Consider the following 19,751-nt stretch of genomic DNA (forward strand, 5'->3'; position numbering starts at 1 on the left):
TATGAAAAGCAACAATGGATAATGGGTATTGTGATTACTTGATATACATGTCTATATACAGTATATACAGTGTGCAGGGTTTATATTTGACAATGATGTTTGATATGTAGGCTACATGTAAAAGCACTGTGTGTATTTTAAACTCTAAATAGGCCTACATAATTTAAAGGTAACACAGGCCTACTACATAAGTTAGCTAGGGCTGATCTAGTTTTAATATGTGTGGCATTTAGGATATACATGAAAGAAAGAAGCGTTTGATTTGATATTGATTAATTAATTAAACAAACATTACAATGACAGTGCAGTTTCTGTAGGCCAACATCCTTCTCAATGAAACAGGTGCGATCGGCTCGTTCTGGCCCCGCCCCCTGTTTACCATAATTGGAGAACTTCAACATTCCAAAGCGCGCGGGGCGGGGCTATGACGCCACCTGTTAGTCAATGGGCTCGTGCTCTCTCAGCCGTGGGAGTGAAGTATTCAGAGAAGCGGAGCCAGCTGGACAGCCGGAGGAGTGCAAAGAGAGACTCTGGGATATAAAACCACGACTTTTTAAAAAAAGTTGTGAGGAATCATGGAGCTTCGCCGGGTCAACGTATTCTTGTTTTTATTTATCAACCGAGTTTTTACCAGCCTCCAGTCCAAAGAACGTAAGTACGCTACTTTTTTTACGTGTTGTGTTAAAAAAGAAAGAAGTAAAAGTGTAGCCTAGGTTTACCGCACCTCATGAGTCAGGAGGCTGGAATTTGTTAGCCTGCTTTACTCTGCTTTAAATTGTTTTGCAGTTGTCTGTTTAAAATTGTTCATATAGTGGCCTTTTTGTTTTGTTTTTCCAGTCAGTACAGAAAAGATTGGCCAATAGCCTATGGTGTCCAGTTATAGACTTGTTTAAATGGTCCAAAAAATCCAGATGATCACTGTTTAATATCGTTTTAAATGAATTAGGCCTACTTGTAGCCTATTTACTGGCCTTTGTCAAAGGGCCACCTGCAAGATGCCTTAACATGTCAGACCTTTTGTTTAACTTGTGGTGCAGATTCATGTATTTCTCTTGACATGGCAATTTAACTGCCCACGCCTTTCTCAGACATTATTAGTCCTGTATCCTGGACCTGGAGGACACGGTCAATGAAGTCCTGAATCAGACCGACATGCTTAATTAAACTGTCAAAGCATGGCATGTGCCCCCCATAAAGCTGTTGGCCCCAGAGATCAAGGCAGAGAATTTAATTGTACAGTCAAATCAAAAGTCATTTTATATTAACAGCCAATTAAACAACAACAACAAAAAATAAACCTACTGTCTGTGCCAGACATAGGCCAATATCTGTAAAACATGTAGCTTTCTTTATTAGCTAAATGTTTTATTAAATTATTTTTTTAATGCATCAGGTGTCATTAGTTGCTTCTGTGCTTGTTGTAAATATGTCCTATGTTTTTCCTTTTTGTCTCTGTAGAAGTATTGCTGGATATGAGCGCTTCAGGATCAGAGTTGGGGTGGTTGACGTTGCCATATGAGAACGGAGTAAGTATTTATACCTCCACAGGCATTTTTAAGACTTAAGGTTCAAGACATGAAACTGTCTTTCTCTGTGCCAGGCAACAAATGGTTAAAAGGAAGCTGAAGATCCATTTATATGAAAATTTAAATACCATTTAGTAACAATAAAAGAGGGCCTCTTTCTGCTCATTCAGCCCACCAAAAAAAGCTCTCTGGGAGAGATGGAATGAGTGGCAGCTCGATGAGGTTTGGCAGAGCTCAATTAGTCTTGCATTAACGCTACCCTTTCATAAAGACATCCCGAATTCCATTAAAATGTCAAGGTTCAACCAACATTTGAATTTACAGTACTGCATTTTAAACAATCACAGGATATTGGTTTCATTCCAATAAAAAGTAAATTTTCAAGATTTATTTTCCTTGTGATTCCACGTTTAATTTAGAGATTTCAGCAGCAAGATGATCTGTACAGTTGTGGAAAGACTGAAGATGTAAGTACAAGAGACAGCAAGACGGGTCCGTGTGTGGAGAACCATCCCTCTATCTATAGTTCAGTGGCTTTCCAGCTAAAAAAAGCCACAGGACATGGCCACTTCCACTGTGTGGGCTACGTTTCTTGTGTGGCTGTTCTCAAAGATCTAAGGGTTCTTGTTTTATCAGATAGGATTTCCCCTTGTCTGTCAAACTTTTCTTTGATCTAATCAAACTTTCTCATACTTCTGAAGTAAATGTCAATTTGTACCAGGGATTGGCTTACCTTTTTTGAAATAGTGGAAATGTAACAATTTCTTTTGCCTTTCCTGAAAACAGTTAAAGTACTGTAAATCTATTCCCTGTTACACACTAGTACTGTTAACGTACGAGCTATTAAATGTTTATGATAAATGGAGGCTTTTAATCTTTCTACTCATCATTGCTTCCCTCTCTTTAAAAGTCTAAATTGATTTTGATTTCTTATAAAGCTCGTTTTACTGCCATAAATCGGCCATCAATTAGTTGGTATTCTACAGTGGTGTTTGCTGGATTTATGTGTATCTCATACAAATGCACCCTGGAGTGTTGGCGGAAAACCATACACGTCGTGAGCATCGCACATGTCCAGGCCAATAATCTTAATATGTGGAAAAAGGCTCCAGCCTCATCTGCACTTCATGAGATACTCAGCATGAAAGAAGAGGCGTAAAACTGGTTCTCTGCGGGAACAAAGCCTCTGACCTTGTACTTATTCCCCTGCTTCTCTTGTTGAAGACTGTTGTCTCTTAAACTAATCCCTCTCCTCTCTAATTTTTTCTGTTCTGCAGTGGGAGATAGTCCAGACGGTGGTGAATGGCTCACTTTTGTACACCTACAGTGTTTGTAGCATAGACTCAACTGAACAGGATAACTGGTTACGCACAACATTCATCCAGCGGCGTCCGGGGACCACCCGTGTGTCTGTGGAGCTCCGTTTTGTTGTGCGAGACTGCAACACTTTTAATGGTGCGTCTGTCGCCTGCAAAGAAACCTTCAACCTTTTCATCTCTGAGGCCGACGCGGACGTGGGAACCAACTTCCGTAAAGGGCAGTTCCGCAAAGTGGCCACCATCGCTCCTGACGAGGTCACACAGGGTCGTGTGCTGAAGGTCAACATGGAGACGAAGACCGTCGAGACTCTGTCCAGAAAGGGCTTCTACCTGGCTTTTCAGGACATGGGCGCTTGTGTGGCACTGCTGTCTGTCAGAGTGTACTACAAGACATGCCCATCCACAGTGCAGAGCTTGGCGGCCTTCCCGGAGACCGTGGCCGGTGCTCTCAGAGAGGTGGAGGGAGCCTGTGTGGAGAATGCCGTCAGTCAGGCCACCCCGCGCATCTACTGCACAGCTGAGGGTGAATGGGTGGTTCCCGTGGGTCAGTGCCAGTGTCTTGCAGGCTATGAAACCACTGGGGACTCCTGCCAAGGTAAGCACTGCCAGAAATACGCCATGCACTCAACTGAAACCTGTTGCCATGTGAGCTGTAGTAAATTAAACCCTTCCAACTACTAGCTTGACAAGGTGTAAAGAATGAGTGCAGAGGAATGTTAATTATGTCTGGTTAGTTTGGAGAATTATCCCAAAAAACACATCTGTCTTAAAGTGAGTCAGGTAGAGCAGGGCATGGGAAAGGGAAGATGTCTAAACCTGTTTGTTTTATTTTGAGGCAACCGCAGATTGCTCCATGTGATATAGATAAAAATCCCTGAGGAAATTTCCCGTCAATGCCTTGTCTTTTTACCTGTTGGGCAATAGCTCCTTCTTTCCACTGCTTTTGTAAGGACTCAGAAATTGAGGCTGGACTGCTACGGCACAGTTTTATGGATAGGTCTGGAGGTGATAATGTACATTACAAGAAGCTGTGTCCCAATCCCATACTACATAATAACTCTAAGTGGACTTTGGTTGGGTTTATTGTGTATTTACACTGGAGTCACCACTCAGTAGAAATGGAGGAGAAACTTGAAAAGCTGGAAAAGAGATGAAACTAAAAGTATTAAATATTTTTTCTTTTTCTTGGAAGCTTCCAGATTTGAAGTTTACATTACCTGTTCAAAGTCAATATTTGATTTATGTTTATCAGCACGCATCTTGTATAATTTATTATGAATTCAAAATAGCAAAGGACATTAATTTCTCATAAACAAACTGAAAAACTGTGTACTACACATTCTAGATTGGTATGTAGTATGAAATCTTCTTTAAAGGGACATTAGGGTTAACTTTTTGACCCTTCAGATATTTTTAGGTAGGTTTTTTTTTTGTTTGTTTTAATAAAACTAAAACAAAACAGCGAAACATATTGTTTTAAACCTGATAGCAATTTAGGAACAAACCTTTGAAGGCTTGTACTTTAGTCTATTCATATGAGAAACGCCCAGAATAAGTTTTAAGTATGCAAAAACTTTGCAGTATGTACTACCCTCAAGAAAGACCTGTGAATACATGTAGAAAAAAAAACCCATATAGATGTGTAAAGTAAAAGTAAAAGTAACTGTGGTGTTCATGCTGTATGTGCTCCTGCTGTCTGTGTGGAAGTTGGAAGCTCTTTTGGCATTCTCGGGTGTGGCGTGTTGAACTGTCTGGAGGAAACGTGGGAGGAGAGAGGGGGTACAGAGGAAGGAGGGAGGAAGGGCACAGTATGGTGCGGGGATTTTTGAAAGGAATTCTTTCACCCTCGCGTCACCTACAGCGGCGATTGACTAAAGGAAGGGCCGTGTGAATGTGTCAAAATGACTACCTGAGTGGTATGCCTTCTCCTCGCAAGTATTTGTTTTGCCTCAGTTGCTAAGGCGACACAAACCACAGATTACAGGGATGGGGCCGACACGCCTATCAGAGGTTAGACTGAGTCAGGCTGCGGTTTATGACTCCTGATGGTCCGAGTCACCTTGGCTGGCAGAGTTTGGTCTTCTCCTGGAGTCTGTTCCTAATAAGTGACACACATTTGCGGATCTTAACAGCTGAAAGAATTCATTAGTTCTAGCTTGTCAATTGTTAGAATTTGTACGAAACCCAAAAATATTGAGCTTAGAGTGTTATACAATATTATTGGGTTTCGGACAAAACAACATTTGAAAATTCACATTGGGCTTTAAGAAATTTGTTACATTATATAGACAAAATCACTAATCAGTTAGTTGGGAAAAGAATTGGCAAATTAGAGTGAAAATTCTTGTTTGTGGCAGCCTAACATATCATTGATAGATAAGCACTGTGCTTCAAAGAGATAATCTTGTACTGAAGGTTGTAAAAATGAAAACAGAATTAAAGAGCAAAGCGGGGAGGAAGTCAAGACAGGAATGTTTCAGTCTTTGAGTTTCCTGACCGCAGGCAGAGCACCTGAAATGGAAGTTGGCAGTGGAAATATTTATGATGGGGGGTGACTATGTCCAAAGTCTGGAGGATGACCTGATTATTAGGATGCAGGAAAAATATTTTATTACACAAGTTAAAACATAAGCCATTATGTTGTAATTTGTTCCAGCCAACTCCCTATTTCCAATTTTACGTTTACAAGAGAAAGTGATACCCTTAGAGGCTCATGGCCTGCATGTGGATTCCACTAAAGAGCCCAACTGTTGTGGGAAAAGGAAGTAAAGTGAGTTGAGTGACACAAATAAGCAGGTTGTCCTCAGAGGGTGGGGAGTGAGTTGACAGTTGGTGCATGAGGGTGGTTAGCTTCGTGGCTGCTTAGTTAGGTGTGGAGTGTAATTTAGTCAAGAGGATTAGTAGAGCAACAGGACAGCTGTTAGCCAATGACATGCCTCCCTTTGCGCTTTCATCCGGTTGTTAACACACGCAACGAGCTCCCTAATCCATGTTCCCACTCATTAGAACAATGGGCCAACTCAAAGCGCAAAAAACAGATTCAATTAACAGATGCACCGGTGCGGAAGAGAAGTCCTTTTCACGTGTGTGTCATAGTCAAAATGGAGCATGGGACTATCAGAAGAATGATTTCCATTCACAAGTGAAAAAAAAGTTAGTCGCGTGGAAGTTTTGGATCAAATGGAAACAATTTTACTGACTAAATTCAGATAAAGTATGATGCTAGAAACTCAAATTTAAGTTAACTATGTGAATCCACTGTTGCTGAAGTTAGCATTTACATCGTTTGTAATTATACATTGCACACATGCCGCCATTTGCGAGCTGTGTCGTAAGTAAGGCAACATATTTATGGCACCACTCTGTCCAGTCTCAGAGACAATAGATGAATAGGGCTGGAGTTTCTTTGGTACGTGACAGAGGTCCTGCTGCTCCAGCTCAAGATGAAATAGGTGGGCCCCCTTTTCTTATGCGAAAAGACCTCAGCTACACCCCCACTGCCGCCAAGTGACTCCCCAGAGAGAACTTCTGTTGGTGCTCCAGACCTTTGGCCCCATCCCCCTCCGTCCATCTATTCATCTCCTACTCAAACTCAACCTGCCCCTTCTTCTCCACTGCGGCAATACTTGGAGTGCAAAGGTCTTTCTGCCTCAGTGGTGAAGTAACGCGACCACGTCTTCGATCCAGGGTTCACTCGACCTCTTCTCACGGCCACCAGCACAGGGGCCAGATGAAAGGCTCGACCCTAGAGAGACAGCAGAATGAAAGCAGAGAGGGATAAGATCTGTTCTTTTAAAGTTTAAAATAAAGTATTTTTTACTATGCTGTAGCCCTTTATCACCCCAGACAATATGTGCATCTGTTTCCATAAACACACTGAAAATCATCTAATCCAGCAGCTTTTCCTCTTTCCTGATTCTCTTGTCCGTTTAACTATTTAACCTTGAATGCTGTAATTTGTGACTGGTGTTGGGGGTTAGCAGAAGGAAGGAAGAAAGTGAGGAAACATCAGCATCAGACTAAAGTGCAGCTCCTGGGTTTTCTGTGCAGTCTGCACGGTCATAACCTCCCATGCCCTGGAAGGCATGTTTATCTGTGGGTTGAAATGTCCATCGCAACACTCCACAGCCAGTGTCCAAGGTGCCACTTCCTATGGCAACAACATCAATATTATCTGCCAGAGAATATTAATCTCACAGGGGAAAGCAGATCAGATCACCTGATGGATTTAATGCTCTCCTGTCATCCGGTTGACACTAGCAGTGTGACTTGAAATTAGGCCTCCAGGCCAGAAAGGCGAGTGGAGGCAGATTGTCAGGGAAATCCCTTTTCATTCTTCTGGATACAAAGACTCAGTGATTATAGGTTACTCACAACAAATGCTTCCTGTCGGTTGGAAAGGACTGGTATTACAGAGACAGCTTTATTGTTTGCATTTTGATCAGTCATTCCTTCCTGTGTTTGTCTGTTTCACAGTTATGACATGCTTAAACTAACACACACCTTCTTTCTCTCACACAGCATGCAAACCGGGCTACTTCAAGCCATCTGTATCAGGCGAGCTTTGTCAGGTTTGTCCTGATAACACCAAGCCCTCCGCAGCCGGAGCTACTGAATGCAAATGTGAGGAAGGTTTCTTCCGCTCCCCTTCAGACCCTCCTACATCAGCCTGCTCTGGTAACTACCCCACCCACTGTCATATTACTGACTAAATCAACTTTCTGCTTATTACAGAAGATCAGGCTAACTGTTCTGTTTCATCTACTTCCTCCCCAAGCTCCACCTAGTGCTCCCCGTGACCTGACCCCCACCACCCTGTCAGCAGAGGGCAGACTGCAGCTGTCCTGGAGCCCACCACTGGTGACTGGGGGCCGCAAAGACCTCACCTACAGTGTGGTGTGTGAGCACTGCGATGGGGCCTTGTGTGACCCCTGCGGTGAGAAGATCCGTTTTGAGTCGGGTCCTACAGACCTGCAGGACACCATGGTCGTCATTACTGACCTGGATTCTCATCTCAACTACACGTTCACCGTGGAGGCTCACAGCGGCGTGTCCCAGTTCGCTACCGAGAGGCCCACTGCAAGCATCACCACTGCTCTGGACTACACAGGTGAGCTCAATCGCATGAAAAGCTTTCTCTTTATTTATTTAACCTTGTGTTCCATTCACATTGGCTTTACTATCTCTTTGTTTGCACCACACTGCTGTATGTGTAGAAAACGCAATATGTGGAAATGCATTGCCCTGGTAACCCTTTCCTTTTGTTAATCAAACAGTCATTCACAAACACATACATGTACAGTATCTAACATTGTTACATTACTTATGTTTGGAGTCCATAAAAAACCTGGACATGTGTGACTCCCTGTTAGACATCTTATGAACAAACTGTTGCAAAACTGTTTGGGATATGGGAGGTGTATTGCTGTGTAAAAAGTATGCATTGTATGTTACTATGTTTCACAGCTGGGGTCTCTGAGACCCCAAGCAGAGGTCATTTGGCATTTTCTGTAGTGTCTGTACATCATCTGTTCAAAATTTTGTTTATAAGAAATTGTAATAAAATTAGGAAAAGTCAACCATTTTCACAGAGATAAAACTATATTATGTTTTTTGAGCTGCCTTGAGGGTCAGAACATTTGTCAGTAAAAACCATAAGACAAAAAGAAGGACTCAGAGGAATTCAGTCTGACCCACGGAGTCCCAAAGGCTTTTATTTCCAAATGTCCTTTCCGAAAGACTGTGATTAGTCACTAACCATTATTTTGCTTTCTGTCTTTCACCAACCGTTAGATCCCCCCAAGGTGACGTTAATCCATCTGGAAGATCGCAGCCCCACCAGTCTGTGTCTGTCCTGGACTCTGTCTCGCAAGCCTCCAGCCCACATCAATCACCGCTATGAGCTTATGTACCGCAGAAAAGTATGACAGAGCGCTTTGTGCTCTTTTGTCTCTCCTTCCCCCATTCAAAGTTGAGGATATTGTATGAAATAAAATTTTAAAAAAATATTCTCAGATTAAAAAAAATTCTAATCTGCCATTTTCCCTATTCGCAGGATGATAACGAGCGCGATGTGACCACCTACACAGTCCTGATTTTGGAGAAAAATTCGGTCCAGATTAATGACCTTACCCCAGACACTACTTACATGTTCAGGGTTCAGGCAATGAGTCCCGAAGGCAACCCTGGCAGCTACAGCGTGGAGCACGAGTTCCATACTTCATCATTAGGTACAAGCAACCTCAAAATTTGCGAAAGATTAAATAGTTTCCCAAACGTCTGTTAACTTTTATATTTCGCATACTTGAGTTGATAAAGGTTTCTCTCTCTGTGATTTTTCACAGCTGAGCCACAGATCCAGAACAACCCCACCATGGTGATGGGAGCTGTATTTGGAGTAGGGGTTATCCTGCTTGTTGTGGGGGCCGTCCTGATGCTGCGTAAGAGGTTGGTAACAACACTGTTCATATCCACATCCAATGTGTCATTTAGATAAATGTAATCTACAGAAGCTGCAAACCATGTGATTATGTGCCACAAGCTTGAGTAAATTAAAGATATTCTGGTATGACAGCTCCGGGAGGGTTTATCAGTAATGGCATGTCCTGCCATTGAACACAGCCTTGGTCCTTTTCAACAGAGACTGACCTGCAATTACAAAAAAGCCAGTCTGGATTCTGTTTAGTCTTATAGTGATTATTCCTGTTTTCCTCTCAGGAGACTGAGCTCTCACCGCAGGGGAGGACCTGAAGATCCCTACTTTTCAACAGGTTAGAAAACCTTTCTGTACATGCAATAAGAATTCAGTATTACTTGCTGAAACAGTTAATTTACTTATTATTTCGCCTGATATTCTGGTCATTATTTCCTCTTTAGATCAACTCAAGCCTCTGAAGACTTATGTTGACCCACACATGTATGAGGATCCTAACATTGCCATCCAGAAGTTTGTTACAGAAATTGACCCAAGTGCCATTAGCAAACAAAAAGTCATCGGTGTTGGTAAGTAAGTGGTTTTAAAACTGTCTACCTTTCATTTAATGGTATCTCAGAGTGCAGTTTTTAAAGTTTCCTCCTGCTGTCCCTCTGCCCATCAGGAGAGTTTGGGGAAGTGTTTCGGGGTGCGATGAAGACTCCTGGGCGAGGCGAGATCGCCGTAGCGATTAAGACCTTGAAGCCGGGGTACTCTGAGAAACAGAGGCAGGACTTCTTGAGCGAGGCCAGCATCATGGGTCAGTTCTCGCACCCGAATATCATCCGCCTGGAGGGAGTTGTCACCAAATGTGAGTCAATAACCTCGGAGAGAAGTCAAACAATCATTCACAACTCATTTGTATCAGCTGCTTGTATACTTTTCTTTCACTAAACAAACTTTTTGTTTCAATTTTCAGTCAAGCACGCCATGATAGTGACAGAATACATGGAGAACGGAGCTCTCGACACATATCTGAAGGTAGGTGCATCAGTCAAGTGTCTTGAGCTTCAGACTTGAACTCAATATTTTTATTAGTCATTAGACAGTCATTATAATTAAGTGACCTTTACAAGTGTTGGTAGGTGGATTTTGTTACCTTTGGACAAAGCCAGGCTAGCTGTTTCCCCCTGTTTCACATCCTATGCTAAGCTACTCAGCCACCGGCTCTAACTTCATAATGAATGGACAGACTCGATTTAGTATCGAAAATCAAAACAAAGGAAAGTTATGTTTGAGTGAAATATATGATGCATTAAAAATCTTTACAATTAAGTATGGGGGGGGGGAAAAAGGTATTTAATATATGTATTTTTTTCCCCCTCCTTTAGGGCCGTGATGGTGAGATTCCATCATTTCAGCTGGTGGGGATGCTGCGTGGAATAGCTGCCGGCATGAAATACCTCTCTGACATGAGCTACGTCCACCGTGACCTGGCAGCAAGAAATGTTCTGGTGAACAGCAACCTGGAGTGTAAAGTGTCTGACTTTGGCCTGTCACGTGTGCTAGAGGATGACGCTGAGGGTACCTACACAACAAGAGTAAGTATAACAGCTCGAATTCACAGCCTAAAAGCATAGCAACAGAGAACAACCTTTGTGTTGTTTTTTTTTGTTTTTTTTATAGTCTAACAAATGCCAGACTGTTAATGGTATTTTAAATCTCAAGTGTCCAATCTAAAGTTTTGGTCAGTCAGCGCCTTGTGTTTCCACTCCCTTCACCCATTAAATATGATTTGTTAATGTTTCTCTTCTGTCAGGGAGGTAAAATTCCCATCCGCTGGACCGCCCCCGAGGCCATTGCATACAGGAAATTCACTTCAGCCAGCGATGTGTGGAGCTTCGGCATTGTCATGTGGGAAGTCATGGCATTTGGAGAACGGCCCTACTGGGACATGAGCAACCATGAGGTATGGTTGATCTTTCCAACTGTTATGGTTGAGATGAGGAATTGTTTTGGCCTGTGTAGGTCAAACTTTGTGTATTACCCGCAGAGAGTCTGTGCAGGGTAGGTGATGATAGAAAGTTGCCTGACTTGCAGAGTAGTTTCCCACCATCCTGTTCAAATTAACTGTTAGTGTTAACATACGAAAACAGCACTTTTTCAGACTGTTCAAACCGTCTGTCACTACACCCATAAATATACTTTAGATCTAAGCACTGCCTTCACTCTGCCCCTGTCTCTTTCTCAGGTCATGAAGGCTATCAATGAGGCCTTCAGGCTTCCTGCTCCGATGGACTGCCCGTCCGCAATCTACCAGCTCATGCTTCAGTGTTGGCAGCACGACCGCTCCAAACGACCTCGCTTCACAGACATCGTCAACATTTTGGACAAACTGCTCCGAAGCCCAGAGTCTTTGAAAACCATTGCTGACTTTGATCCACGGTATGAAGATTATTCAAGTTTATGTTTTGGTAACAGTAAAGTAAAACAAGGAAAAAAAAGAAAAGGTTATATAGTCGATCTAATTAATGTATGAAAAGGGGTGGGGGGGGGGGGGGGGGGAATAGAAATTGTTCCACTCATCTATTGTTGTAAATGGCTTGTCTGGTCCATAGACATAGAGTACAACATGGTGACAGAAAATTCCATAAGGATGTCTTCCCACCATGACTTTAGCTTTAAACATGACCAGCTCACACTGTATCTAGGAAGTCTCCAATTTGAATTCCAATATCCATCTCCCACTTTTTCTTTAACTAGAGCAGTGTTCGTCATGCTATTTGCCATTCAAATATGATTACTGAAACATCACTTGAAACTGTCCGCAGTATGTTGACGGTAAAACCGGTTCTTTATTGTTCAAACACACACTCAGTGTACACATAATGTAATATATGCGTTGCTCTTTGTAGAGTGTCCATCCGCCTGCCCAGCACCAGCGGCTGTGACGGCACCATGTTCAGGTCGGTGCCCGAGTGGTTGGAGTCCATCAAAATGAGCCAGTACAACGAAAGCTTTGCTCGCGCTGGGATCACGACCATGGAGCAGGTGCTCGCCTTGAGGCATGAGTAAGTGCACACATGGCACAGGTGCAGCTCTGCCCACACAGTGTAGATTTATCTGGCACCAGGCCATGTTTTGTAGTAACACAGAGAAAGTATTGAGCTCTAAGCTTGAACATGTGTTATCCAGTTTGTGAAAGAAGAAATACTCTGCCTCAGCCCATGTCATTCTTCTCATTCTCTTCTGCCATAACTTCCACAGCAGTGGCTCCCAGCCTTTTCTGTCTGACGTACCCCCACAGCCCTGTGCCCTTTCATGGACACTGTCTGTTATGCTCCTAATGTGTTCATTTGAAATTATTTTAAACTGACCGTTATATAAGACCATTAATTATATAAAACATTAATGTTTTCTTACAATTAAATGATCAGTAGGCCGGTCTGGTCTTTTGTACTAGAAGCAGGGCATTTCAACCATTTTAAGCATGACTAGCATTTTATAAATTACTTTTAGCTAACTATTCAAACCATTTAGTAGGGGTGAGAGGAAAAATTTACTTTTTTTTCTTTCTTTTTTTTTCTTTTACAATTCTTTTTTTCTTCAATGTTTTGATTTTGGAATCTTATTTATTATTCTTAATATGTTTTTATAATTTAATTACTCCATTTATAATTGAATTCTTATGGCACTGGCTTGATGGAATAGCTAAATGTAGCAGTTTACTTGGAAAAAGTACAATATTTACTAATTTTATATGCAGTATAGTAGTAATGCTGAAATAATAAGACTGAATGACTTCTATAAATTAGTTGAGTCACTCCACAATCTTTCTTGGGGCACAAGTAGTCCTAGTCGGGAACCACTGCTCTACAAGTACCACTGTGGTCTATTTATGCAAAACTGTGAACATTATGGACTCAATCAAAACAGTATAATTTATCTTCCTTTTCTTACTTTCAGAGATGTCAGGAATATTGGAGTGCGGTTGCCAGGTCACATGAAGAGGATAGCATATAGCATCCTGGGTCTGAAAGATGAGACCAGCTCCCTCAGTGTATTCACGGTGTGATCTAAGCATTCCTCCAAATCAAAGTGCACTGACCGACCTTGCCATTTCACTCCTGGACGAGGAGGACTGAAGTTGGGGTGGGGGGGGGGTGAAATTGAGCTACGCTGCAGGTTATTGTTTTTTTCTGTGGCACGACTGATGAGGACCCCCAAAGCCACTCAGAAAGGACTGAGCTTGAAAACACTTATGTACTTTATGATAACAGATGATGAATAATTTATCTTTATATTAAAAAAAGATGTTTTATATGTTGAACATAAACAAGTTAGGTGATGTAGTAAATAAGACAATTATAAAAGTAAGTGAAACATGTGAGACAATGTGGGAGTGCTTGGCTTACATTTACTGAAAGACTGAAATATTTTATGCTCTTTAATATTAAGGGCTTTTTTTTATTTTATTCCAAGCACTCCCTTTATCCTGCATTTTCTGAATCCTTAAATCTGTTTTTCTACACTGTCTGTGATCAATGACACTTATTTTTAAATTTGGAATGATTATTCCGCTCAGGGCAAAGAATCACACATTCTTATGTTTTGTAGTTAGTCTCTGAATCACATGATGCATTTTCCTAAAGTTATTTGTTTACATCATGTCTTAATGCAACTGTCCATTTGTATTTAATATTTATTTTATATTTATGCAATTTGTTACATGAGAAATGACTTACTGGCGCATGATTGGCAGGCAGTGTATTTTTGTGTTTAAATAAAAGAAGTGTTGACTTGTGACTGGATCTTTCTTTCTCTTTCTATGTAGTCAACATTTATTTGTATTTAATTTGTAAAACTACTGGATGGATTGCTATGGACTTTTGAACCAACATTCATGTTTCCCCAGAGGATTAATCCTACTGACTTTTCCTGTGGCGCCACCAGCAGGTTGACATTTTGGTTTAGTAGTGAAATGTCTTGTCAACTTGACGATGACTTTGCGCTGGATTGCTATGTAAATTGGTGCCGACATTCACAGACTTTGGAGATTCCCTGACTTTTCATCTAGCACAATCTTTAGATCTGAAGTTCCTTTTGTCCAATACTTTCATTTAAGACTAAATATCTTTCAAAATTAAAGACATTCCCATCAGCCTCAGCTATACTTTAGGCTTATTATCAACTATTATGTTATCGCATGAAGCTAGGTTGGTAAAGGTGGTAAACATGGATAAAACAATGATGTTTAAGATATACAGAAATGATAGAAGTGCAATACATATTACAAATTTTCCAGCCTAAACTGTATTTCTTACATCTCTAATTTTTTCACCCAAAACAAGTGACTTTTCTGCTTACATCATCCTCACACAAGTAAACTATACAATACTGCCACATGTATCTCTTAACATGATAAACTCAGGGTAGTTGATACAGACCTTTCTTCTTAGACCACCCTCTGAAGTTTTAGTTCATTCACTTAACCAGTACTGGTGAATATCAAAAACAAATCGACATCAACTTTTATCTTTGAACTTTCTTTACAATTTGCACTACAACCTCATGATGCTTGTAATCCAGATGGAGTTGATTAACCTCGGTGACTTTGCCAAGGTGAAGTAGAATGTAACACCTACACACAACTGTGCTACATCATTTCACACGTGTCACTCAAGCCATGTTAAATTACGCTTGGTAGGGTTTTTGCTGGACTTTCATTAGGATAGTGTCATTTTTTAGTGACAAATCCTACTTAAAAATACCAATGACATTATAATCTTGATCTAAAAGCTACTTATGTGTCATATGGTCACTTTATTGGCTTTATTATGTATATATCATTATTAATGCAATTATCATTATCAGATAATTATAGGTTATTAATTCACACAGAAACATCTCCACACCCTTTCTCACACACATGCACAAAGATTCATATGCTCCCATTTCGGGGTGAGGCTAGAAATTTTGAACCCAATGACAACAGTTCACCAACAGTTCTGACACACTGAATGTCTACAGTCCGTGTCATTTTCCAGTCCAGCTGAATCACTCAGGAACAAGCACTCAGTGCACTATAAAAGACCCATATATAGTGGCACTTTCATCATACACAAGGGGACAGCTCACCAGATTAGAATAACCCCTCTTGGATCCGTCCTGTAGATGCAGACGGCTACATAGAAACAATCCATTTCCTCAGCCGTTATGGAGAAAGGTCAAGGTATCTTCTCTGAAGTGTCAGGATCACTACTGCAGAGGAGCGGTGGAGAAAATAAATTTACAGGTCAGATATACAATGATTCACAGATACTCTGTTTTTTGTTTACACAGCAAGTTAAATCAGATATTTTATAAAATCAGTAAATGTTAGAAACCAGATGACTAGACAGTGTAAGTTAGTCATGAAGACTTCTGACTTCTTTCAGGCCATTCGCATCCTACGGGGAAGATCCAGGTAATTGGAGACATTTTTCAGTTCACAGTCGATGTGAGTGAATTTTCTCCAGAGGATGTTGTCATCATATCTTCCAACAACCTGATACAGGTGCATGCTGAGAAGGTGAGCCATGCAGTCAGCCTGGTTTAGACAATGACAGGTGTAAGCTGTAATAGGATCCACAAAAGAATAAAGAAGCCTGCTGTTTTCTGAATTAGGCATAGGGGAATCATACTTTAGGTAATTTGAAAAAAAACAATTATTTTGAGGTTTGGCTGTATTCTTTGTAGCCTACATGAATGCAGATGACGTTAATATCAACATATAAGTGAATACTCAAGTTATATTAATTGTTTAAATCTGATGGATTACTGGAGCTGGATTATAGAACATCTTAAAGTTTTAAATAATTTTCATGTAACCATGTAACTTTTCATGTAAAAATTCAGTTATGATAATTTTTGTTCATTTAACAGAACATTCAGTTACACAAACAAACTGATCATTCAGTTCAATCAACCTGATATTATGTGCATGGTTAATTGTCAGAAAAGCATGCTGTCACTCCAGTGTTGCTGTTTGGCCTGTGGATTGATCAACTGTGAAATAAAAGTGTTCTCATGTGGAATGAGAGTAATAATGTTTCTTATCCTAAAAATCTAATAATAAATTATACCACTGCATGCATCTCTGTATATGTATTTAAGAAATAAAAGTTGCATGTGTCTCTAAATCTAAAAAGTCTTTATTGGCTTGACAAGATGAAACTGTAATTTAAAATAACTGAAGGATTAGGCATAGGGCAAGGAAAATGTGTAAAATTAAATAATATAAGTGTATAAAATAAGCCTAACTTTTCCACAGTAGTAATTTCTGCCCTCCTTCTGTTCTCACACCTTATGCTCTTGTTATGCAGCTGGCAGAAGACGGCACTGTCACAAACACTTTGTCCCAACAATGCAATCTACCATCGAATGTGGACCCCACATCTGTGACCATGGCCATGGAGAGCAGTGGGGTCCTGACTGTCAGAGCTCACAGGCTACTTTAAGTGCTCCTCTCTGCATGCTATATTTCAACCATAGACTGCTCAACCTATGATTTCAACGATGGAGTTTACCGACATCTGCCGGTGGCGAAAGGAATTAACAATGCACCATTCGTGTCTATCGAAAATGTGAGAAACCCCAATGCAGTGCACTTGAACGAACCTGGAAACATTGCTGTACAGTTTTTAAAAGTGTGGTTTTCTATGATAGTCTTGTTAACGTGATGTGACATTTAAGGCGGCACAGAAACCTGTAAATGATTGTTTAAATAAATGTACACAAATCTTGTGAAACTTCATTAGCACGTCTGCTGCAACTCTGTCTAAAGTGTACTCACAACCGTGACTGCTTTTCACATTAGGCCAGATAAAAGCGTAATTGCAACACCACAAACTACAGGGACTGAGTATATACTTTGATAAAACAAATGACTAATTGATACTTGACAGAAAGTGCAAGAATACTCAATATTTATTCTAAATATCTCAAACGTCTTTTTTACTGGATATATAGGATGTAATATCGTAAAGGAAACCTCTTTTCCTTTGTTGATGAGACAGAATTTATCTACAGTAAGCCACATTTTCTGCCAATTGATTTCTCCATAAAGTGAAGTCCAAGAGTCGGTCTGGAGTCAGTTATACCTTGTATGCAGTTCCTGATGTGTTTATTTAAACATTTATTTTTAGTAATGTAAATTTATCCAAGGAATTTAATACTATTAATTGGTTGGATCCTTGAGACCAGCTGAACCCCTAAGAAGTTGCAGCACACTCTTTGGCAAAAACCACTGCATATTATATATTATATATCATAGAGGAATTCTTCATACATTAGTAACTGACCATCAGCACTGACAAGCTGTTTAACTAATACAATTAGTGATTTATTTTTTTATTGAATATTCTTGTTGTTCCAAATGTAGTAATTAGTTGGTGAAAAAATATGCTTGTAAATTAACTTCAATTGTTTGTACATTGTTATAACAAAACTAAAAAGAGGAAGTTAATGAGGATGCAGCCCTATTGGCCAACCAAGCATTAATATCACAGATAATCAACATAACGTAACACCTTCCCTTAAGTAAGGCTGAGATCACAATAGGAACAAGGAACAAGTCTGGACACCTGGGACACCAGAAAGACTTTTCAACAATAATGTTAAAATCATGTTGGTGTGAGAGATTGTAACTGCTAAGTTATAATCGGCAAGGAAGGGAGCTAAATTAACAATAAAAGAAGCAAAACATTAACTATATTACATCAGGGTGTTTGCCCAATAAGGTTTTCAGTCTGCAGACAACTATTTCTTTGACAACCGCTGCCAGATGGCGCTGCCGCCGTTTTGGACTGAAAACGCCAATGGGACAACATCAGACTAAACACACAGACACATAAGGCACAGCACAGATGCTACAGGACAATGACTGCGAAAGAGAATTCAAAGTGGACGAACAGAAAGCAATGTTCAACAATGAATCTATGAACTGTAAAATTGTTGATTTGATTAAATTGTTATGTCTTCTGGATAAATATCATATTCATAAAGCATAATGAATAAAATTATTTCAGAGATAAATCATTTTTGTCTGTAAAGCTAAGACTATGGCAGGAGGACACACCACTTTGTTATAAGGTGGTGAATAATGATAACAATCTAAACATCAAAGCATCCGCTCCCCCACATTCTGTAGAGTCAACATTGCTTATGTTAAAAAATATAAGGCCTACTGCTGAACCTAATAGACTATACTGTCTTTACTTACAAATACCGGCTGGGAAACTTGTCTATTATAGAATAACCCAGTTCACTTTATTCTTACCTGTCTTACTTACTTGTAGTGAGAAATCTAATGAAATCTTTTAACTTCCCCATCCCCTGTGAAGAAAATCCTGGTTAGATTTATTAGAGCAAGTTAGAAACCTCTTTAAAAGTTATAATAATAGTTCTAGAGTTCATCTAATCATTACCACCTTAAACTGACCTTTGCACCAGACCAACTATGTAGTTTGTAGAGGTATCACCTTTATACCTACCTGCAATGCCATTATTGAATTTGTGAATTTTTTTGAATGCTAAAAGATGACTTGATCCAAAATCAGCCTTGAAAAAAGCTTGACACTAAATAGTCTGCCTTTAGGCTGAACTTTCCCTTCCTGTTTTAAAATGAATGTAGCCCTACCCTTTGGTTTGTTTCTTCCTATTCCTCTCAGCCATTCTTGTTCATTTTAATATTGAAATTGTCATGTAGCCAACAAGTTAAATGAATGAACAAACAAAGGCATACTATCTTTACAGGTGTGCCAAATGGGTGTAGAATCTCAGGAATGCATCTTTGATGGAGATGAGCTGGTTGTGGCTCCATAACAGCTTCAGGGTGTGCAGTGCACATTTTCACCACAGCCAGTTCAAGAGACCATTTAATTTGTATGTATTTACTGAAAAAATATCACGGTCAAATTGAAATTGCTTTCAGAAAAATCATAAACATTAATTAATACTTGATTTTGGGGCAATATATTTATCTATTTTCTATTGATCTTGTAGCCATGCAGGATTGAAATGGAGTGCTAATGCCCTGAACCCACCACCCCCACTGAATATGGAGTTATGGAGAAAGCCACCAAAGAAGTGTCAAGAGTTACCACCATAGAAACGTAAGATTCTCAGTGTATAAATACAGGGAGACTTTGAGATGTCATTCACAGCATCCCTTTTAGAGTGGAAGCTTAGTCACTATCACATTCCATGTCATAGTGTTAAGTCATAGTAATACCTTGTTGTTTTGATCTAAAGTGATTTTTTGTTTTACATGCAGTCATGTTGTTCACCTTTCAAATGCAGGCTCATCCACTGCAGTCCGTGTTCAACAACCTATTGGTTCAGAGACAGATACAACTGCACCTGATGCTGCCCTTGGAGGATCTTCAGTGGCTCTGACACCACTGTTGCCACCAACGTCATTGACAACAGACCTCGAAGCTGCTGCCAAGGAAA

The 19,751-nt window shown here is 40.3% G+C and overlaps 1 protein-coding gene across 1 annotated transcript; it reads left to right on the forward strand.

Moving 5' to 3' along the window:
• Nucleotides 1–477: 477 nt before the first annotated feature.
• On the forward strand, nt 478–14,068 carry epha2a (eph receptor A2 a). The gene is made up of 17 exons (XM_038697349.1): nt 478–651; nt 1,459–1,526; nt 2,804–3,440; nt 7,367–7,522; nt 7,623–7,955; nt 8,639–8,766; nt 8,901–9,075; nt 9,190–9,292; nt 9,563–9,615; nt 9,722–9,847; nt 9,943–10,128; nt 10,237–10,298; nt 10,649–10,858; nt 11,077–11,226; nt 11,509–11,702; nt 12,173–12,328; nt 13,224–14,068. The coding sequence occupies exons 1-17, from the start codon at nt 576–578 to the stop codon at nt 13,330–13,332; spliced, it is 2,922 nt and encodes a 973-aa protein (XP_038553277.1). The 5' UTR covers nt 478–575; the 3' UTR covers nt 13,333–14,068.
• Nucleotides 14,069–19,751: the final 5,683 nt, after the last annotated feature.

This window comes from Micropterus salmoides, unplaced genomic scaffold, assembly GCF_014851395.1.
Source record: "Micropterus salmoides isolate LMB-PRFRI ecotype aquatic unplaced genomic scaffold, ASM1485139v1 Ms_hic_scaffold_4, whole genome shotgun sequence".
NCBI lineage: Eukaryota > Metazoa > Chordata > Actinopteri > Centrarchiformes > Centrarchidae > Micropterus > Micropterus salmoides.